General features: G+C 41.9%; 1 protein-coding gene across 1 annotated transcript; it reads right to left on the bottom strand.

Moving 5' to 3' along the window:
- Positions 1 to 1,360: 1,360 nt before the first annotated feature.
- Positions 1,361 to 22,127, bottom strand: LOC144583020 (uncharacterized). The gene is given in 5 exon segments (XM_078388297.1): positions 1,361 to 2,926; positions 2,928 to 4,771; positions 14,196 to 16,177; positions 18,803 to 18,929; positions 22,002 to 22,127. Coding segments are annotated over 5 exon segments (4,098 nt in total). The 5' UTR covers positions 22,005 to 22,127; the 3' UTR covers positions 1,361 to 2,784.
- Between the last annotated feature and the right edge of the window lie 376 nt (positions 22,128 to 22,503).

Here is a 22,503-nt window from a genome sequence, read left to right as displayed (position 1 = left end):
GCTTGTGGGGAAAGGAAGGACTCAGGAGGAAGCCAGCTCTGGGAAGAATGTGACGCTCAAGCACAGTAACCAGGGAGCATACCTGTACCTCCGGAGCACGATCAATCACTATCTGGCCCTCCTCCAGACTCTTAAGTGAGCTTAGGAAAAGTCCCAGGCTTCAGGAAGCACAGCAGCGGGAAGAAGAAAACGGAAGGATTCCTATCATTTCTCAGGTGGTGTAGAGATAGGGATAACCAATACGTCTTTATGAGGCCAATTAAAAATAGCACCGAAAAGGGAGGAAACTTTCAAGATTATGATGCCTTCAACAGACAGGCCTTTAGCAAGGTAAACTGGGCTGGGGTGGGAAGGGGCTTTGTTTTACTTGTACTTACTGAATAATAAACGCAAGTCAATATGTTTCCTAATGAGAGAAAAAAACACAAGATAGTAGGGGTATTCTTATATATGGAGTTATGGAGACAGAAAGGGAGAGGTAGCCATGATCTATATGAGGATGTCCTTATCACCTCCCAATGACTGTTTCGTAAACAACCATTGTAAATATTATAACTGAACTCCTAAATCTTTTCAAAGGAAGTATACAGTTATTTTCTAAGGCTACGCTCTGCATAGCTGAAAAAAAAAAAAAACGGGCCACAGGCCTGCAAGACTTTGCATTGTCATTTTTCTGGAGGGTTAGTAGCACATATTTTGCTTTTCAGCTCTGAAACAGGAGATTCTGTACCATAAGGACATACAGATCCCATCTTAACTGATTGTCACAAAATCCGTAGTCACAGGAGTATAATTTAAGTAAATGTGAACATCATCCAAGATCAGAGATTCTTCCTCCCAAAGGTCAACTAATCAGAATCCTAATATTCCGTCAGAAAGAAGTCACCAAAGGGCGCCTCTGAGATGTTTTAGGGAAGCACTATCCATGTTGCATCACCGACACCAAGGTTTAACAGACATTTCCCGGACAGATAAAATGAGTTCCAGTATAATACTGATATAATTTCTGCTGTTTCAAAAATTAATTTTTAGTCTAAACCATGGATATTCATGGTAACATAGCTCCTCACTGATTACACCAAACAGAGCATGCTGGTTAGAATCCTCTCAGTGGGGCAGCCCAGTATCAATGCATTGGTGTGAACTGTGGCAGCTAATTGATAGTAATTCACAAGTTCATGCTTACGTCCCTTGCTGTTTGACCACTTGCATAAATTGATGCATAATACGAGATATAAGTAGCAAATTGTTAACTACTGGTGATTCACCGCTGTTGACTCCCATCATTGCATTTAATGTGAGAAAGACTCCCCAAGAGGATTCTAATTGATAATTTCTTATTCTGCTCAACTCCAAGTGCTTTAGCATCAGATTTCTTTAATTGCAGTAACAATTTACGAAGAACAATATAGATTTCTCTGAAGGTCTGGTAAGTTCATCCAGCAATAAACTAATGTACAAAGCTAATAGAAAAACCTTATCCTGAGAGTGCCGTTTCTTTCTGAATGAACTAAGACATTAGAACTAAAGTTAGGGTTTAAGGGGCTCTTCTTGTACTCCCTGAATCTACAGAGACTCCCGCTCTCTTCCCAGAATGGGGCTGAGTTTCTGACAATCATAATGCATCCCCCAGACCTTTCAGCATGGCAGTTGACCAAACCCTAGCATAGGTTGCTTTTGATCCCAACATTTTACACTGGCAGGGACAGAATAGAGCCCCAATGGTGAAAAGCCTTACAGTCGTGCCCCGCTTAATGATTACCCCATATAACAAATCCGCTTCACGACGATGTTTTTTCGATCGCAATTGCGATCACAAAATGTTTTAATGGGTTTTTTTTTTGCTTAGTGACGATTGGTTCCCTGCTTTGGGAACCGATTTTTCGCTTTACGACGATTCAAAACAGCTGATCGTCGGGTTTTCAAAATGTCCGCCGGCTGAAGAAAATGGCTCCCCGCTGTTTTTAGGAGCCATTTTTCGCTTTACAGGCACCTGAAAATGGCCGCCCCTATGGAGGATCTTAGCTGGACGGTGAGTTTTCAGCCCACTGGAATACACTGAGGGGTTTTCAATGCATTTCAATGGGTTTTTCATTTCGTTTGACGACGTTTTCACTCTACAGCAATTTCGCTGGAACGAATTAACGTCGTCAAGCAAGGCACCACTGTACATTTCTTGGGACTTTGTTGTTCCTCTATTTAAAAAAAGATTGTACATCAATGAGTAGTTGAGAAAGGAAGGATCTGGTGCATTCACACACTTCCCCTACTCACCTTATTGGCTCAAGGTCAATGTTTGGAAGATGCAATACAGAATGCTGCAAGGGTGAGGTGATTGGGGCTTTGAAGCAAGATGCTCTTTGAGGGGTCTGAACCTGCCCATTGATCTTTGCTGCTGGAAGTGTGTGGACCTACCTATCTCAAGCATGGATATCCTGTCCATACTCTTCTCCTCAGGTGAAAGAAAACAAGAGAACAAGTGCAGAACCAGTGTGGCCGTTATATACTTCAAACAAGGTGTTCCTCCAAATTCCTCCATTGGCTCTCTGTGTATACCAATGCCATCTGAAACTCTAGGGACCATAATTAGTAGTTACAACTCTAATCCCTTACTACTAAACACCATAGTGCCTCTCCCTGATGGAGCATCCTTCTCTTTCAGGAGTATCTCAATTTTAATAAAGAAAAAATTCCACACTCCTGGCATTCGTATGGTTCCTTTATAATGGTGACTCTCTTGTGTGGTTCACAATATGTCAAATCCGAACCGTAAAATTTTCCTTGTTACTGGGTTTTGAAGGATCCCCCTTCTGCATGGATTCTGTAATGGCCCACAAGGTAAGAATTCTGAGCAAAACATCTTCCACACTTCTAGCATTTATACGGTTTCTCTCCTGTGTAGATTCTCTTATGAATCACAAGCTGTGTCCTGGCATTTGTATGGTCTCTCTCCTGTGTGGACTCTCTTATGCCTTAAAAGACCTGAACTGTGAGCAAAACATCTCCCACATTCCTGGCATTTGTATGGTTTCTCTCCTGTGTGCACTCGCTTATGACTCACTAGATGTGAACTACGAGCAAAACATCTCCCACATTCCTGGCATTTGTATGGCTTCTCCCCTGTGTGGACTTGTTCATGACTTGCAAGCAATGAAGTACGGGCAAAACATTTCCCACACTCTGTACATTTGTGTGGTTTTTCTCCTGTGTGGACCCTCTTATGAATCACAAGGTGTGAATTGCAATCAAAATATTTACCACACTCCTGGCATTTATACAGTTTCTCTGATCTGTGGACCCTCATATGACTCACAAGCCATGAACTGTGAGCAAAACATCTCCCACATTCCTGGCATTTGTACAGTTTCTCTCCTGTGTGGACTTTCTTATGACACACAAGGTGTGAGCGCTGAGCAAAACATTTCCCACACTCTGTACATTTGTATGGTTTCTCTCCTGTGTGAATTCTCGTATGAATCACAAGCTGTGAGCTCCGAATAAAACTTTTCCCACACTCCTGGCATTTGTATGGTTTCTCTCCTGTGTGGGCTCTCTTATGCCTTACAAGATGTGAACTATAAGCAAAACATTTCCCACACTCTTGGCATTTGTATGGTTTCTCTCCTGTGTGAACTCTCTTATGACTGACTAGGTTTGAGTTCCGAGAAAAAGATTTTCCACACTCTTGGCACTTGTACGCTTTTTCTTGCTGATGATTTACCAGGTTTGAGTTCTGAGGAAAACATTTTGTTATTTGCCATTTACATGAGTTCCCTTGTGTGTGGACTCCTTGATGGCTCACAAAGTGTAATCTCCCACATTCCTTGCATTTGTATGGTTTCTCCCCTGTGTGGACTCTGTTATGGCTCACAAGCAATGAAGTATGGGCAAAACATTTCCCACACTCTGTACATTTGTATGGTTTTTCTCCTCTGTGGACCCTCTTATGAATCACAAGGTGTGACTTGCAATCAAAATATTTACCACACTCCTGGCATTTATACAGTTTCTCTGCTCCATGGAACCTCATATGATTCACAAGCAATGAACTGTCACCAAACCGTTTCCTACACGCTTGGCATTTGTAGGGTTTCTCTCCTGTGTGGACTTTCTTATGACACACAAGGTGTGAGCTCTGAGCAAAACATTTCCCACATGCCGTACATTTGTATGGTTTCTTTCCTTTATGGATTCCCGTATGAATCACAAGCTGTGAGCTCCGAATAAAACTTTCCCCACACTCCTGGCATTTGTACAGTTTCTCTCCTGTGTGGACTTTTTTATGATACACAAGGTGTGAGCGCTGAGCAAAACATTTCCCACACTCCGTACATCTGTATGGTTTCTCTCCTGTGTGGACTCTCGTATGAATCACAAGCTGTGAGCTCCGAATAAAACTTTTCCCGCACTCCTGGCATTTGTATGGTTTCTCTCCTGTGTGAATTCTCATATGAATCACAAGCTGTGAGCTCCGAATAAAACTTTTCCCGCACTCCTGGCATTTGTATGGTTTCTCTCCTGTGTGGGCTCTCTTATGCCTTACAACATGTGAACTATGAGCAAAACATTTCCCACACTCTTGGCATTTGTATGGTTTCTCTCCTGTATGGACTCTCTTATGACTGACTAGGTTTGAGTTCCGAGCAAAATATTTCCCACACTCTTGGCATTTGTATGGTTTCTCTCCTGTGTGAACTCTCTTATGACTGACTAGGTTTGAGCTCCAAGGAAAAGATTTCCCACACTCTTGGCACTGGTAGGCTTTTTCGCGCTGATGGTTTACCAGGTTTGAATCCTGAGGAAAACATTTCGTTACTTGCCATTTATATGGTTTCCCTTGCGTGTGGACTGCTTGATGGCTCACAAAGTGTAACTTGCACTCAAAACCTTTACCAGTCTCTTCACTTAGAAAGCTCTTCTTTCCTGTGTGGATCCTTTTGTGAAGTATTCGTGATATCTTCATGGCAAAATGTTTTCCACACACAAGGCATTCATTGGGCTTCTCGTGGGTACAGCTTTCTTTTTCTTTGAGGGTTCCCTCGTGTCTGGCAAGCTCATATTTAGTTATACAACTCTTTCCACATTTGAGAAATATGTTTTGTTCCTTCCAGGTATCTACTGGGAAGAAAGATAAAGGCAAAAATGACTGAATGAAGAGGAAAACAAATGTAGAAGGAGAACAAGGTTTTATAAAGAAGGATTTTTATACATTTTTACTTTTTTGCCTCCTTTTTCCCTCTTTACTTTCGGCATTACCTCTACATATATCAAAGTAAGACAAGAGCCTGTATACTTTTTCTTTCTTTTATTGGCATCTGATGCGTTCGTTAAACTCTTGTAGGGTCCAAATGAAGGCCTTTTTATTTCATCCCTTGTTTTAATCTCTGTATTAAGACTTACAAATCTTACCAAGTCCTAATTTCACTTTTGTGTTACAGGTTACTAGATATTTTTATTTTGCTTTCATGTGAAACCAACCTAGGAACATATTTGGGAATATGGCAGAGACTGGAGCTCAGGATCCTGTCAGGGTGGGCCGGTATGGCAGTGAACTTTTCCTAGTTGACTGAGACGGCTCTAAAATTGATGGGCAAACCACACATCAGAGCATTAAGTGTCATTGGTGGCAACTTTCCTCCTCTTTATTTGCTCTTTAAAATGGCCTTCCCCACCCTGGCACTTTCCACATATGCACAAACCCCACTTTCTAAGTTCTTGCAAAGGAACTGTGTGATTTGTAGAGCAGCGTATCTTGAAACTGCCACTAGACTCATCAATAAAACTGAAACCACAAGAATGTCAACGGTCATTGAAAGAAGAGTGGGTGATCCTGAAATTCTATGTAACCTAGGAAGAATTCCAGAGAATTTCAAAACTTCCACACTTGTGAAATTCTGGTAAATCTCAAAATGCCATACGGTAGCTCCTATTTCTCCAAGAAGTAGCTGCCACCCAAGGAAGCAGAAGTAATTTCCACAACCCAGCTGGTCTGCACTGTTTCAAGTCTCTGTAAATCTGAGATGTTTTTCCACATAACTGAGGGGGTCGGTACAAGTACAATAAAAGGCAAAGCTTTATAAATGTAAATGTAATTCATTCAGATTTCACACAGTAGGACCCTCTGCCCCATATCAATTAGGGATCAGTCCTTGGCACCCCCAGGTACTGAAAAACACAAAATACCATTTTAATAGTGATTTCTATACATAGCATTGTCTCAGGCACCCTTCAGTGCCAGTTTGTATATCTGTGGACTAGTCCAATATATATTAGAGATGGGGATATTTGCATTTATAAATGAATAAAAATATCCCCATCCCAGGTGGACCTAATGAGAGTCCGGCCCGCAGGACAGGCCCGTCCGCTCACACATCCTGGCACCACAAAGGTCCCACTAATTGCACCAGGAATTCTGCTGGCCACACCATTTACAAATATCCCCATCTCTAATATGGTTTTCATTTAATATTTTCAGATTGTGGTAGGACAATCAGCGGATACTGATCCTGTGGATAATGGGGTCCTACTATATTAAGAAAGAATGCAGTGAACATTTATTTTATAAATACAGCTAAAATAGTCACAACCATGCAATCGGGAAAGTACAGCACACCACGAAACACCCCTCTCCCTTGGCACTCAGCTCACTAAACCATCACACACAATGTTCCACAATTAAGTTCTCAGGATCAAAAGACCAATCCCTCTTGAAAATATTTTAGTGCAATCTGTGAATCTTTGTCTCTTCAGATGCTGAGGAAAAGACTACTCTCACCACAATTCCACACTGGCAAAGTTGGCTACAGTGAGGGGAGCTGGAATTCAATACAGCTGGAGAGCCACAGATTGCCCAGTCTGGAAATATCAATCCCGCAGTGGCTAGTGTTGAGTTGGGACATCACTTTGAAACAGAAGGATTGTTGTTACCCTTATTGTTAGGGTTATCAATGCATTGCTAATTACAGAGATTAACGTCAGCTGGGGAAAGAGGGGGCCTTTACCTAGAGAGGAGATAGTTTTCCAGTTCTCCTCCATGACTTCCTGGTGGAGGGCCCTCTGGTCAGGATCCAGCAGCGCCCACTCCTCCTGGGTGAAATACACGGCCACCTCCTCAAAGGTCACTGGATCCTAAGTGAAAAAAGAAAGCAGGTCTTTCTCGTGGCTGTCATAAAGATATCCTCTTAAACACCAGAAGAATAATTTAAAAAGAGACGTGGCTGGATCTTACATTACAGGCTTTATCTTCCATAGGTGACCTTCACAGCCTTACTATGGGAGGAGATGTTTACCAAGGGTTACTAGTCACTCTGTGTGCTCCCTGCAGAAAGAGAGGCTTCTGAATCCCAGATGCTGAGGAACAACAGGGGGAGGGGAAAAGATATTGGTGGTTGGCCTGCCTCGGGAGCTTCCTGGAGGCATCTAGGGATCCTGTGTGAGAAACTGGATGGTAGACCAGATTGGCCTTTGGCCTGATTCCACATAGCTTCCCTAACAATCCTAGCTCTCTCAGAAACAGACAGATCTATTCAAAAGGAAGAAAGAGAGAGAGGAAAATGATTCCTGTCCTGAAAAAGCTCAAAAAGTACTACTTTTTTGAGCTTTTTCAGGACAGGAATCATTTTCCTTTTGAATAGATCTGTCTATTTCTGAGAGAGCCAAGATTGTTAGTGAAGCCATGCTATCTTTTTCCCTCCCCCTGTTGTTCCTCAGCAACTGGTATTGCTATTTACAAAAGGAGAGGACCATGTTTTAGCAGCTCCTATGCAAGTATTAAAAACGTACAGCCTTTAATAAAAAAAGCATAGTCAGCCTCATTCACGATTAAAGTGATTTAATATACAGGGATTTAAATAAACAAAGTGTCATTTATTCTTCTTGTCCATACCTCATCAGGTTCTGTTCCATCACAAGGAAGAGATGACGGAATCCTAGTTGTTGGCATCCTTCCACCCCCTGTTGGAGAGAGAAAAGGGGTGGGAAGCCAGTCATATACACTGCTCTCAGATTAAGATCATAATCTAAAAATGCTTGATAAAACTAAACCCCTATTAATCACGCCCAACTTTCAGGGATAAAGGTACAAAGCACCATCAACTGAAGAAGGCAGCAAGTTCAAAGATTATTAATGCTGAAAAACAGGCTTGAACCCATTTTCCTGCCCTGCGTTGAGGAAGACTGTGCAAAGTAATACATTTGGCTGACTTAATTTTTTTGCCATGCACAACCCCAACCTGCTTCACAAAATATGAGTACACCTTTTAGGGTCTACATTTGATGTTGAGGATGGAAGGCCTGAGACCTTTAAAGATGCCCCAGACTGTCTTCAGAGAAGGAACCAGCAGCGGTTTCTTCACTTCTGATTCTCCTGGGACCAGCTCTCTCACATGGAGAGAGGAAAAAAACCATCAGAGGGACAAAGGAACTTCTTCCTGGTCTTTTAAAAATCCCTCCACCCACCTGATGGTCTGATTCCTTTGAGGCATCAGGAGCAAAACAAAAATATCCTAGGCTGCCTTTCTTTGTTAACCCTTTTTATCCTTTCTATGCATGTTAAAATATACAGTATACAGTAATGTATATCTTAAGAGAAGGAAGAAAGCAGATTTATGAAATAAAAAAAAAAGGATCCTCATGACTGAGTGTGTTTTTCAGATGGGATCTTCTCCAAAGGATCCTCAAGGTCCCATCCAGTGCACAGAATACACCAGGGAAATCATGGATCCTTTTGTGTGTTGCTTTGAAGTTCTTTACAACCATGGAGGAGGAGGACTCTGAATTAGAGGAGACAGACAGGACCTGCATTGCTTTGGCTTTGAAGCTATGACTCTTTCGCTGAGGAGAAAGCAAATCCTCTGCTCAAGCTCAGGGCGGATGCTGCAAAGAGGCAGAAAGGAAAGGGGAACCCATTCAAGAGGGGCGGGGTGGTCCAAGACATTCTGCTGCCTGAGGCAAAGGGAAAAAACATCCTGTTCCCTTGAGATGAATATTTGACACAAGCAAATAAATTAAACCCATGTGGGGCAGGGTTTCCCGTTGTTTCCAACGGAAGGCAGCAGTACAGCTTCACAGGCCTGACAAGAGAAAAGCCCGGGGGCTCGGGGGAGGGGGGGAGGCCATTAGGGCTGCCCCTCTAGCCTCGGGAGGCTCTTCATGCTTCTGGTTCTCCATACCCCCATTTAGAGGGCCGGGAATCCCGTCAGTAGGAATTGAGCCCTGGCATCGTCTCCCTCAGGCAACCCTCCCCACGTGCTTTGCTCCCCAAATTCACCTGCAAACATCTCAAAGGACTCAAAAGGCAGGAGGGGGGACTTGATGGGGAGCCACCGTTTTCCTCTTGCTTTTCTTCTTCTCACCACCAGGAGACTCCTTCTTCTCCTCGGCTTTCCTGCCCCAAAATGGCTCTCCTCTTTCCTCCACTTCTTCCTTCCGGGTTTTCCTTTCCCAACAAAAGTTAGAGCAAAAAAAAAAAAAATACAGGTTTCTCTTACTGTCCTCCTCCTCCCTCGAAGGCAGCTGGCCGGGGTTGCTGTTTCCAGTGCGTCCCGTTTAAAGTTGCCTCTACACTACAGTATTGCTTTTCCATCTGGCTGGGTGTGGGAGGACGCAGGCACAGTTTTATAAAAACTCTTCTTTTTCCCCTCATGTGACTGAAGCGAAGCCAGGCTCCTGGCAGGGCAAACACACACCCGTCCAATCGCCCCTCTGAGCTCATGGATGAGCAGTCTCTTTCTCTGCCTCTTTGGTCATTGCCTCGGTCAGGAAAAGGAACTGACTTAAAAGCATCACCTAGGGAGAGGGATCATCCAAAAAAAGCCATCCACAATGTTTGTGTGTGTGTGTGTATAATTGTTTTATATACTGTATATATATAAATTATACAGTATATATAAAAATTCCTGATCTTTTCAATAAAATTCCTGATCATATTTTTATTTTGTTTATATATATATATATATATATATATATATATATATATATATATATATATATATATATATATATAGAGAGAGAGAGAGAGAGAGAGAGAGAGAGAGAGAGAGAGAGAGAGAGAATGGCAAATACTAATACATAGCATGAAAACACAGAGATCGTGGTTGGTTGGTAAGAAATTCAGTGGGTATTTAACCGTGGGGCGGTAGCCTATTTATTCCGAGTGTGTGGTGTAAAAAGGATGTAAGAACCTCCCTTATGGATGACTACAGGCTGAAGAAACACCTACTCACCAAAATCTACTTGACTAATTTAGCTATATTTTGCTCCCATGTTCCTTGCTGAATAAATTAAATTATACCCCTACCTTCTACTGTTCCCAACCCAGAAAAAACTGTTTCAGGAACAAGCAACGGTGTAACATGGGAGTTGGGGAGCAGTCATAGAGCGAAGTGAATCACACTCTTGACTATTACATGCTGCCCCTTATTTCCATTTTTTACCTTGGCAATAATCTTTTCCCATTGTGGTTTGTTACTTAAGAGATCAAGAAATTGTCCCCAGATTTTCAAAATTTGAATTTATCCAGTTGAATAATGAAATTAGTAGCAGCAGAGTAGAACATTCCTGGACTCTTCTAAATCATCTGAGACAATCTGCAATATTACTGGTGATGCTCTGAGCAACAGGATATACTTTTTTTTTGAGAACGGAAATCCATGAAATATACATCTTGGGCCTCCATGTTAATCCTAGGGCACAAATTTCCTGGGGTAGTAGAACAGTCAAAATATATGTACTTGTTGATTTCCCCCTCGCCAATCCAGCAAATCTAAGTAGATACAATACTTGTGAGATTGTATATTATAGTTGCACATACAGTAGTTTCCTACTATAGTAAACCTGCATGGGGCAGAAGAAAGTTGTTTGCAGTTAGTGAAGGTATAAAAGTATAAATACGTATAACCGAGAGCAAATAGCCAGTTTAAGGAGGGAAAACAATGCCTGTTAAGCATCACTAAAAGGGAAGAAACTCCGCTGAAGAGGATGAGACTTTTTATTGTAACCGTATAACCTGCTTATGCTGTAGAGATGGTACTGAATTAATTTGGTCCCTAACGATGAAAGGAATGATGTACCCTTTTCCTAGCCCATTGGACTGGCTGGGCCACTTACCTTTCATTGTGTGCCACTGGAGGAGGCAGGACGGGGATTCTCCCCACGCAACCTATGAGTGTGTTCAGCTGCTGGGCGAGGTGGGGACAGGCAGCTGCCCAGATTCAAACACCACCAGAGATGAAGGACCCCCATGAAAAGTAAGTGGCCCAGTTAGTCCAGGGGTTGGAAAAGGGTGTGGTCCCCTCTCTACTCTAGATTTAAGTCTGAATACATTTTGTTAAAAGTATATTTAAGACATTTTAGAGATGTGACAGCTGAGATATTTTTCTAACTTAGGAGGGTATCTTTTTAGAACATCAAAAACATATTTAACGCTTTGCAATACTTTCGTTTTTTTTCAAGTATCATATTCAGTTTGGTTACAACGTTCATACTTTCGACTTTCATATATTCACTTTTTTGGTTTTTATAATTTCAGTTTATTAAATTGAAGATCTTAAGTTTTTTTTTCTTTCATTTTTAAAATCCTGAACATTTTATTCACACAAACGTCCACAGATTCTCTTAGATTTGCTCATTTGTGTGTGAGAAATAAAATGAACAAAATTATAAATCTTTCAGACATTCAGTCTGTTTCACTTCGGGCTGAAAAATATGTAAAGGACATCCAGAAGAAGGAACAGAATTATAAAGAACTCAAAGGAAACAAAAGGCTCTCTGAGTCACATTGGGATTACTTTTTTGAAATTGATTCCAGCGGTGAGAGCACAGGATTCTGATTTTTCCCTGCAGGTGCCTAATTTTCGAGGACACTCAGGGAGTTCAGGCTCCATTTCATTGGGATGATAAGCTGGAAATACCGTAAATGGCCCTCACATGGTTGATGAGCACACATTCTCATTTAAAACTTCAATTTAAAAATGGGGCAGGAATCATACGATGAATGGGCAGTATGTGTCACCCAAAAACTATTTTAGGAAGGAAAAAACCCTAAGTTTTATGTTCTGGGAAAAAAAGACTATATCAGACATACAATATATGGAGGAGCTGGTGGAGGCCTATATGGTCCTGGGACGAGAAAAGAACCAGACTGGCAAATCATCTGAATAAAACAAAGAGTATTAATCTTTAAAATGACTAACTTGCCTTAGTATATATATTTGAAATTCCTAAATCGCTTCACTGACTTCAAATGGGAACACTCTGAGGAATACAATCACCCATTAAAATAAAATGGTCCTTAGCACATGGTGCCTCAAAAATCAGGGAAGCGTTTAACAGCCACTGGTCCCTAAGATTCCTACTAGATCCAGCCAATGCTTGGCTCTCCAGAACCAAATAATTTGAAAATAACTAGCATGGCCTACAGTAATAACTGGCTGTAAGAGAACTCTCTCCTTTCTAGGAGGAGGTGGTGACCGAGAAAAACCAGTCCACTCCATGTGCATTATCTCTTAAAACAACTCTTAGGGACTTTATATGAAAATCCAGGGAAAGGAAGTACAGTAGTGCCTCGCTTAACGATTTTAATTGGTTCCCAAAAAAAATCGCTATGTGAAAACATCGTTAAGCGAAACACAATTTCCCATAGAGATGCATTGAAAACCGGATAATCCGTTCCAATTGGAACGGATTACCATCCTTAAGCGAAAATCCCCATAGGAAAAAACGTTAAGCGAAACCCATTGAAATGCATTGAAGCCTATTTCAATGGGGGAAAAAAATTCACAAAAAATTCAAAAAGACTCAGAATAAAGCCAAATTAAGTTAACGAAGGTTTTATTAGGTGCACTAATGATTCCAAGCATTTTAAACATTTTTAAACATTTTAGAATATTTTAAAAATAGGAAAAACGGGGCTGTAAAAAAAAACGTTAAGCGAAACAAGGGGACCTAAAACTGTCATCGTTAAGTGAAGCATGGTCCCAAAATCGTTAAGTGAAAATCGCCCATAGGGAAAATCGTTAAGTGAAGCACAAGATCACTCTGAAAAAGCCATCGTTAAGTGAATTTTTCGTTGTATGAAGCAATCGTTAAGCGAGGCACCACTGTAGTGGATTACATTTCCTGGAAATATAATGCCAGAATACATAAATCAGACCTGAAATGTCTCATCAGACAATCCAGACAGATGCCAGAAGGCATACTTTCCAAAGCCCAGTTTTTGGTCAAAATGCATTTCACTATTTTTGTCATTATTATTCAAAAGGAGAGTAGAATTAAAAACAATGTGCAGTTAATACTGAAAAAGAAAAGATCAACAACAATAGAATTAACCATATAGGTTTATAAAATATCTAGACAAAGCTAGTGAGTATAAAACATGCATTCAGATATAACTCGAGCACTGAGATCTTAATTTAGATCATAGCACCATGGCTGGTACCACATGTTTCACTTCCCTGCCCTGATGTAGGAGCTTCTGTACCACAAGAAGGATGCACAAGATGCCCTGGTCAATAAAAATAACATTGCATATTCAAAGTGGCTGAAAAAAGGAAGGATTTGATGCCATCACAACTCTTCCTATTCTCTATCTTGGCTCAAGGTCAGGGCTTGGAAGGTGCAATACAGAAAGAAGCTAAGGCGGGGTGACTGGGGCTTTGACCCAGGATGATGTTTGAGGGGTTTCAATCTGCCTTTTGGTATTTGCTGCTGCAAAGGTGTGAATTTACCCACCCGAATCATGGATTAGACTTGGTGGCATCATAGACCCCTTCCAACTTCACTATTTTATGATACTGTCCAGCGTCTTCTCCTCAGGCACAATACAATATAGCAGACTCAGTGTAGAAACCAAATGGTCACTGTATGCTCAGAAACAGGCCTTCCTCCCAATTCCTCCATCCTCTCCCTGTGTATACTGATGCCATGAGGAGTGATGGTCACCAATATTAGTAGGTACAGCTCTGGTGCCTTCCCACAAAATTCTACAGTGCCCCCCTACCCATCTTATTCAGTCTAAGAAGGCCAGAACATCCTCTTATGAATTATTTCTTGACAGAACTCCCAGGAGTCTCTCAAAAGCAAACAAAGCATTTATTTTGTTTACTTTTGTCATTAGCATGGGTCACCATTTACGGTGAATGGTTGCTGCTTCACAACATGTGGAATCCTAACCATTAACTGAATGTGTTTTTTGTTACAAAGATTTTAAGGTTTTTTTTCCCTGTGTGGATTCTTTGATGGCCCACAAGATGTGAATTCTGAGCAAAACACTTCCCACACTCCCGACACTTGTACGGCTTCTCTCCAGTGTGCACTCTCTTATGTTTCACAAGGTGTGAGCTGTGAGCAAAACATTTTCCACACTCTTGGCACTTGTATGGTTTCTCTCCTGTGTGGACTCTCTTATGACTCACAAGCTGTGAGCTCCGGGCAAAACATTTCCCACACTCCTGGCATTTGTATGGTTTTTCTCCTGTGTGGACTTTCTTGTGGTTCACAAGAGATGAAAACTGAGCAAAACATTTTCCACACTCCTGGCATTTGTATGGTTTCTCCCCTGTGTGGACTCTCTTATGGCTCACAAGCACCGAATTCTGTGCAAAACATTTCCCACAAATCTGACATTTGTATGGTTTCTCTCCTGTATGGACTCTTTTATGACTCAAAAGCTTTGAACTGTGAGCAAAACATTTCCCACACTCCTGGCATTTATAAGGTTTCTCTCTTGTGTGGACTCTCTTATGGCTCACGAGCTGTGAATTCTGAGCAAAACAATTTCCACACTCTTCACACTGGTACGGTTTTTCTCCTGTGTGTACTCTCTTATGACTTACAAGCACTGAATTCTGAGCAAAACATTTTCCACACTCCTGGCATTTGTATGGTTTCTCTCCTGTGTGGATTCTTTTATGAAACACAAGGTATGAGATCTGGGCAAAACATTTCCCACACTCCTGGCATGTGTATGGTTTCTCTCCTGTGTGGACTCTTTTATGATTCAGAAGCACTGAATTCTGAGCAAAACATTTCCCACATTCCTGGCATCGGTATGGTTGTTCTCCTGTGTGGACTCTCTTATGCTTCACAAACTGTGAACTGTGAGCAAAACATTTTCTACACTCTTGGCATTTGTATGGTTTCTCTCCTGTGTGGATTCTCTTATGACTTATAAGCTGTGAATTCTGAGCAAAAGATTTCCCACATTCGTGGCATTTGTATGGTTTCTCCCCTGTGTGGAATCTCTTATGACTCAGAAGCACTGAATTCTGAGCAAAGTATTTTCCACATTCCTGGCATTTGTACGGTTTCTCTCCTGTGTGGACCCTCTTATGACTCAGAAGGTTCGAATTCTGAGCAAAACATTTTGCACACTCCTGGCATTTGTACGGCTTCTCTCCTGTGTGGACTCTCTTATGTGTCCTCAGCAGTGAAGTGTGAAGAAAACATTTTCCACACTCCTGGCATTTGAATGGTTTCTCTCCTGTGTGGATTCTCTTATGTTTCACAAGCAGTGAACTATGGGTAAAACATTTCTCACACTCCTGGCATTTGTATGATTTATCTCCTGTGTGGATTCTCTTATGTTTCACAAACAGTGAACTGTGGGCAAAACATTTCCCACACTCCTGGCATTTATACAGTTTCACTCCTGCATGTACTTTCTTATGACTCAGAAGGTGAGAATTCTGAGCAAAACATTTACCACACTCCTGACATTTGTATGGTTTCTCACCGGTGTGGACCCTTTTATGCCTCAAAAGCCATGAACTGTAGGCAAAACATTTCTTGCACTCGTGGCATTTGTACAGTTCCTCTCCTGTGTGGATCCTCTTGTGGGTCACAAGCTGTGAGCTCTGAGCAAAACATTTCCCACATGTCTGACATGTGTATGTTTTCTTTCTTCTCTGGACCTTTCGATGGTACACAAAGTGTAAGTTGCTATTGAGACCTTTCCCAGAAACCTCACTTAGAGACTGTTTCTTTCTTGTGTGGAAACTCTTGTGAAGCATGTGTGGCATCTTTATGGGAAATGGTTTTTCACACATGAGGCATCTGTAAGGATTCTCCTGGATACACCATTTGTCTTCTGTGTGGATTCTCTGGTGTTCCGGAAGCTTGAATTTGTGCCTAGAGCTTTTTCCACATTTGGGACATATATTTTTCTCCCTCCAGATATCTGCTGGGATGAAGGACAAATGCAGAAAAGATTAAACTAATGAAACAAACAGATTTACAAGAAAAAGGAACCTTTTTTGCAGAAGTGTATTCCAGTGTATGGAAAGAAATCTGTTAGTCTTATCTTTTAGAAAGATAGGTTGTCCTTTCTTTCACTTTAATTTTAGTTAAGAAAACCAATGGAGACTGCATGTTTTCCTTCATGTAATACTGAACTGAAGAGACAAATCGAGCTACAGGGGGAAAAGGAAGGTTTTCTGAAGATGAGCATTTTGATGCTAGCCTTTTATAACATTTTTGTCCTTTTTCCTCCTTGATTACCATTAAATATACAGGCATATCTAAGAAATCCAAAAGAAATTGTATGCTTTCTTTCATAGGCACCTGGTATCTACATTACACGCTTTTCAGGTCCAGGCCTTTTCATTTCACATGTTATTTTCAGAACTGTATTAGGACCTTTAAACCTTTTCGCTCCATAGTTTTATTTTAGCTAAATATGCTTCAAAATGGTTTCATTGTTCTTTTATGCAGGACCACCACAGGAAGACATTTGTCAGAGGGTACAATACAGCAACAAGTTGGGGCAGAGAAAGGCTAGTATGGATGTCAACTTTCATTGTACACTGAAACTCCTCTAAAATTAAGTGGTAAACAACAGATCAGATCATTCATAGGAATGACATGGAAACTGACCTGTTTGGTACGTTGCAGTGCCCTGGCACCTTCCACACTTGCCCAAACCCATTATTTTCCTGTTTGCTGGCTAGGAATTGTGTGACCTGTAGTCTAGCATATCTAGAAACTTCCAGGCAGGGGGAAGGCTCCGGTAAAGCATGGAATTTAACAGCCTGTGCAATTACATTTTCTGACTGATCTCCTACATCTATTTTCTTCTCTCTCCTTATTAGACTTATTAGTGTTTGCTGATGATTAAGGACAAACGTTAAAGTTTTTTAAAAAAATGTTCCCAACTCTGAATCTCAAAATCTCTCTTAGTAGACTAAAAGCTAAATGTGAGACAACACTGTTAAATAGTGGGGGGTGGGGGGTTCAAAACAAAACTAAGCTTTTATTACAAAAGTGTTCCAAAGTAACTCAGTACAAAGAACTGTTATTTTAACCTATCACTTTCCATCTCTCCCAAAAAAGCTAGTGAATGACTTTCTAAAGTCAGGCATCATAAAAATTCATGGGCTGTGTTGTGTTAGCTGGTCTTGCTGATAAATCTCCCAATTTGGTGGCGGAGATTTTGATTTCATTCCAGTCTTCCCCATTTTTCCAATTCTGAAGCTTTGGAACTAGAAACTGAGTTGGGGAAAGGAGAGAGCAGTGAGGGTCAGGAGGAAGCCAAAGAGGGGCACCATACCTGTGTGCAGTTTAGAAATTTGTAATCTGAAGCCACTGGTTGTGGCTAAGATCAAGTGTAGTAGTATGGTTGGAATTTTATCTCTGGAGCTGCAGGAGAACAGCTTGCTTTGCCTTCTGTGTGGCCACCGAAACATTTACAGAGAGCGCTCACATCCCTTTTCGATCATTGCCTTTGCTGTGTCATCACACTGCTAACTATGATGATTTTGAGCAACTATGACCTTGAGGTGAAGAATTTGGAACGTTCAGAAAAAAGGGTTCACATGTTCATGAATCATCAGTGATCTCAAAACATCTAATTTCTATCCATGTACAGGACAGATACTTTTTAGTTGTTAAGTGACCATTCAGTTGCTCATTAAAACTGAAACCATAGGAGTGTCAAACAGTCAATCAAACGAGGGTGGGTGATTCTAAAATGCTGTGTAACCAATGAAGCGTTTCTAATACATTTAAAACTTGTCTACTCTTTTGGTTAGTCTCAAAAATAGTATTACCCAGCTATAGCTTCTATTTCTCAGGAACTGACTACTATCAGGCGTACTCTGGTCCATGGGTTCACGAAGAGTCGAGCACGACTAAAAAACTAAACAACGACGACTACTATCAGAGAACATGACAGGTTTATGACTCAATAAGTTTGCATTTTTATGTTTCTGTCCTTTGTATTTCTGATCCATTTTCCAGGCAACAAGGGATGGGGGTAGTGAGAAGCAACATAGCACTCTCAATTTATCTCATAATACTTTAGCTGCTCTAACATGGGGACAGAAAGTGTTTCTCCTTTAGCCTGTACAGTACTTCTCATGGACAAATAAAGACAATGTATCATGAATGAGGATATAAAATTATATTGATTCTCATACTAAATCCAAATACAGCACCCGTCATTGGTAATCATCTTACTACGCCATCACGCAATCATCAGATAGTTTAGTAACAATTAAGCTGCCAGGACCAAAACTACATTGCCAGTTTAGACCTGCATCCCTCCAGAATCTTCTAGTGCAATCTGGGAACCATGATCTCTTCAGATGATGATGAACTGTTCTCAACCCAATTCCACATTAGCAAATTGCAATGGTGATGAGAGCAAGAGTTCAGGACATCTGGAGGGCCACAGGTAGCCTATCCTGGCACATAGTGGGTTGAAACACAATTCCAACTCAGAAACATTATTGTTGCCCTTATTGTAACAGTCATTATTGCTCACGTGACAAGAGCATTTAGCATCAACCAGGGAAAGAGTGGGCCTTACCAAGAGAAGATACAGTTTGCCAGTTCTCCTCCATGACTTCCTGGTGCAGGGCCTTCTGGCCAGGATCCAGCAGTGCCCACTCCTCCTGGGTGAAGTACACAGTCACATCCTCAAAGGTGACGGAACCCTAAATAGAAAAGAAAGAAGCCTTCCTCATGGATTTCATAAATATCACTTTCTCAAGCGAAAAGAATAGTTAAAGAAAAGTGGCTGGATCACAGCATAATGAAATTGGAAGGTATAATGAAATTGGAAGGGGCCTACATCCCTGCTCAATTCAGGAATACAAATCAAAGGGTATTTACCAGGCCGTTGCCTAAGTTTCTCTTGAATGCCTCCAGCTTTGGAGCACTCACCAGCTCTTGAGGTCATTGTTTCCACTGCCGTAGTGCTCTAAAACAGAAAGCTTTTCTTGGTATTCAACCAGTATCTGGCTTCCTGTGACTTAACTGTTGTGTGTCCTGCACTCTGGGATGTTTCAGAACAGATCCTGCCCCCTCCTCTGAATGACAGCCTTTCAAGTATCTGAAAAGTGCTATTATATCTCCCCTCAATCTTCTTTTCTCAAGGCTAAACAATCCCAGTTCTTTCAGTCTTTCCCCATAAGGCTTGGTTTCTAAATTCTAACTAAATAGAGGTAGCTGAGCAGTGCTGGAGGCGAGCAAGGCTGTAAACAAGGCAGTACAAAATGGCTGCCACAAGGTGATTTCCCCCCCACACAAAATGGCCGCTTCCCCCAGCCTGCCTTATAAGTTACAGAGGCACCCTCTGGAGACGTTTGGTGAAGAAGCATCTGGAAATGGCAGGGCTTTGTGTTCTGAAAATGACTGGCAACCCTGGTTTGGGTGGGAAATAAAAAAAAAGCAAAGCGTGCTGCTTATATACCGCCCCATAGTGCTTCAAGCACTCTCTGTGCGGTTTAAAACTTAATTGTGCAGGCTACACATTGCCCCCCCCCCCAGCAAGCTGAGTACTCATTTTACCGACCTCGAAAGGATAGAAGGCTGAGTCAACCTTGAGCCGGCTACCTGGGATTGAACCCCAGGTCGTGAGCACAGTATTAGCTGCAGTACAGCGGTTTAACCACTGCGCCACAAGGCCTGCTTGCAACCTTGTTTTGTTGCTGAACTATGTTCTTTGACTCAGTGGTTAACCACTGTGGTATACTCGTTGTTTTCAACTTTAAATATTGCCTTTCATTGTTGTAAGCTGCCTTGGGTCATTTTTAAGGAGAAAGGCGGGGGTAAAAATATTTTAAATAAATACATTTAAAGCCCTTCCTTACTGTTGGCATGGAAGAGGCTTGGGGATGAGTTTGAGGCACAACATGTGGCTTCAAGCCCTTTCTTGCTGCTGATAATGTGGAAGAAGTTCGGGGCTGAGCCTGAGATGTAATCAGTTTCTGCTTCTGATACGTCTGCTGCATCAGTCGGGATTAAGTCAGGTTTTTTGCCTCTGTCTACACATACCCAGCCAGTGGGAGACACCAAACCATACAAAACCTTGGGAGTCAATACTGCAGGGATGGTGTGGAGATCCAGAAAAGGGAGCACCTTCTGCCCATGTCTGACAGAGCTGGGTGGAGAAGCCACAAGGACAGTGCTTCATGGAAGAGGGTTTTGGAGAGGCATTTGCCCGATTATCCACTGAAGTGAAAAGGAAGAAAATACAGCAGGAAAGGCTCAAAAGAATATACGGGAAAAGATACAAGAGTGGAGACCTCTTTCTTTTTTTTTAAAGAAAACAAGAAAATAAAAAAGGAGCACCAAACAAGGCCAGAAGGAAGGAGATATCAAAGGTCAGAAAGGAGAGGAAAAACTGAGATCCATTCTAGTTAAAGGGAAGAGAGGACGAATTGGAAGGGGCTTGTGAAGCATGAGTGTGAAGTTCTTTTAAATTCAATCCCCCCTGGACTGGGACAAGAAAAGACCCATTCTTTAATGGTTCTTTCCTGCAGACAGAGCATTCATTAAGCTTCCTTCTCAGTGGAAGAACACTTCACGCAACCATCACTTGACTGTTAAAAGTCTAGGCATCAATTAACTCATTGGGTGTATTTATAAAATCTACACATCCTCACCAACCTGTCATTTGTTCTTTATTTTAAATTTATTTGTTTGTTTGTTTGTTTAATTTATATGCCGCCCTCTCTACCCAAAGGTCTCTGGGCAGCTCACAACAATTAAAATGCAATAAAAATACAATTAAAAGATAAAACAATTAAAATGCAATTAAAATCGATACTCTAAAAATTGCCATCTAGACCCACAGTTGATATAATTTCAATTAAAAGCCTTCTGGAACAGGAAGGTTTTGACCTGGTGCTGAAATATGATCAGTGTAGGCGCCAAATGAATCTCAGTCGGGAGGGCATTCCATAGTCTGGGGACAGCTGCCGAAAAGGCCCTTTGTCTACAAGTCGTCCCTCTTACCTCCTTGAGGGATGGCTCTTCAGTTATTTTACTCTGTTACTTTAGTGTCACATGACAATGTTTCCTGCTTTTGTCAGGTACACTGTTGCAGTAGATGGAGGTTCTATTCCTAATTACTCCAACATGGAGTTGCTTTATTAGAACAAGAAAACTGTCTGCACAGGGCAGCATCCTGGACATCTCATAATTTTTCCTCCTTTTCAGTATTAGCTAAATCAGTGGTTCTTAACCTTGGGTGACTCAGGTGTTTTTGAACTGCAACTCCCAGAAACCCCAGCCAGCACAGCTGGTGGTAAAGGCTTCTGGGAGTTGCAGTCCAAAAACACCTGAGTAACCCAAGGTTAAGAACCACTGAGCTAAATAACCTCTTTCACTTTTAATTCATCACACACACAAAATAATCATTTTCCCCCTTGTTTTTCAAGAGCTAAAGTACAGGGAGATGGGCACATTAGATAGATGACGGAGTAATGAGTAGATGAAACTGTGATGCCTGCCTATCATCACCCCAAGCCTCTTGGCCTTTCTTTTCTCGGGGTTAGAGAGCTGCCTGTCCCCCCAGCCTGCCCTGCAGCTCCCAAAGGAAGCCACCTGCCCTCCAACCTTGGGGGGGTTCCCCTCCGGCTGCCTCTCCTGCCCGGTCTTGGGGGTTTCCCTTCCCTCGGCTGGGTTTGGAGTTCGGGGGGGGGGCTTCCCTTTGCCTCTCTGTGGCTTCCCCCAGTTCCTCCCACTCACCCTCCCTGGCAGCCCTACTGGGATACACTCACCATCCCTCCCAGTTGCAAGGGAGGGAAAGAGGATGAGACTCCCCAGATCCCAGAAAGAGAGAAGCAACCTTTCGAGCAGTCGAAGCCCCACTTTCCTTCCGGAGGAAAAAGAAGAAGGGACAGGAAGAGACTTTTTTTTTTAAAAGCACGAACATTTCCTATATAGGGAACTACGGTATAAGCAAGTCTCAGAGCTTCCCACGATCTCTTCCCTTCTAGGAACCGGAACTCAGTGTATTTAACCCTGAGTTGCCAGGTGGATTCTCCAGTTCTCTCAAAATAGGACCGGGGAAAGATCCTTCGCAGCGCATTGGATTTTGGTTTCACGCGTGCCGGGATCTGGAGTCCCTCCCGGCTTTTAGGGAAGGACCCAGAAATTGCTTTGCTATTTCCCCTTTTCTTATTATCAGTTTTATTCAGTAGCGGGAATTCCCACTAGGCCTCCTTCTTCCCCATTTCCAGGATTCGTGTTTATCTGTCTCTCTGTTTTTTTCGCCAGAGT

This window comes from Pogona vitticeps, chromosome 2 (genome assembly GCF_051106095.1).
Source record: "Pogona vitticeps strain Pit_001003342236 chromosome 2, PviZW2.1, whole genome shotgun sequence".
Taxonomy (NCBI): Eukaryota; Metazoa; Chordata; class Lepidosauria; order Squamata; family Agamidae; genus Pogona; species Pogona vitticeps.
This window is presented reverse-complemented; position numbering and strand designations above follow the sequence as displayed.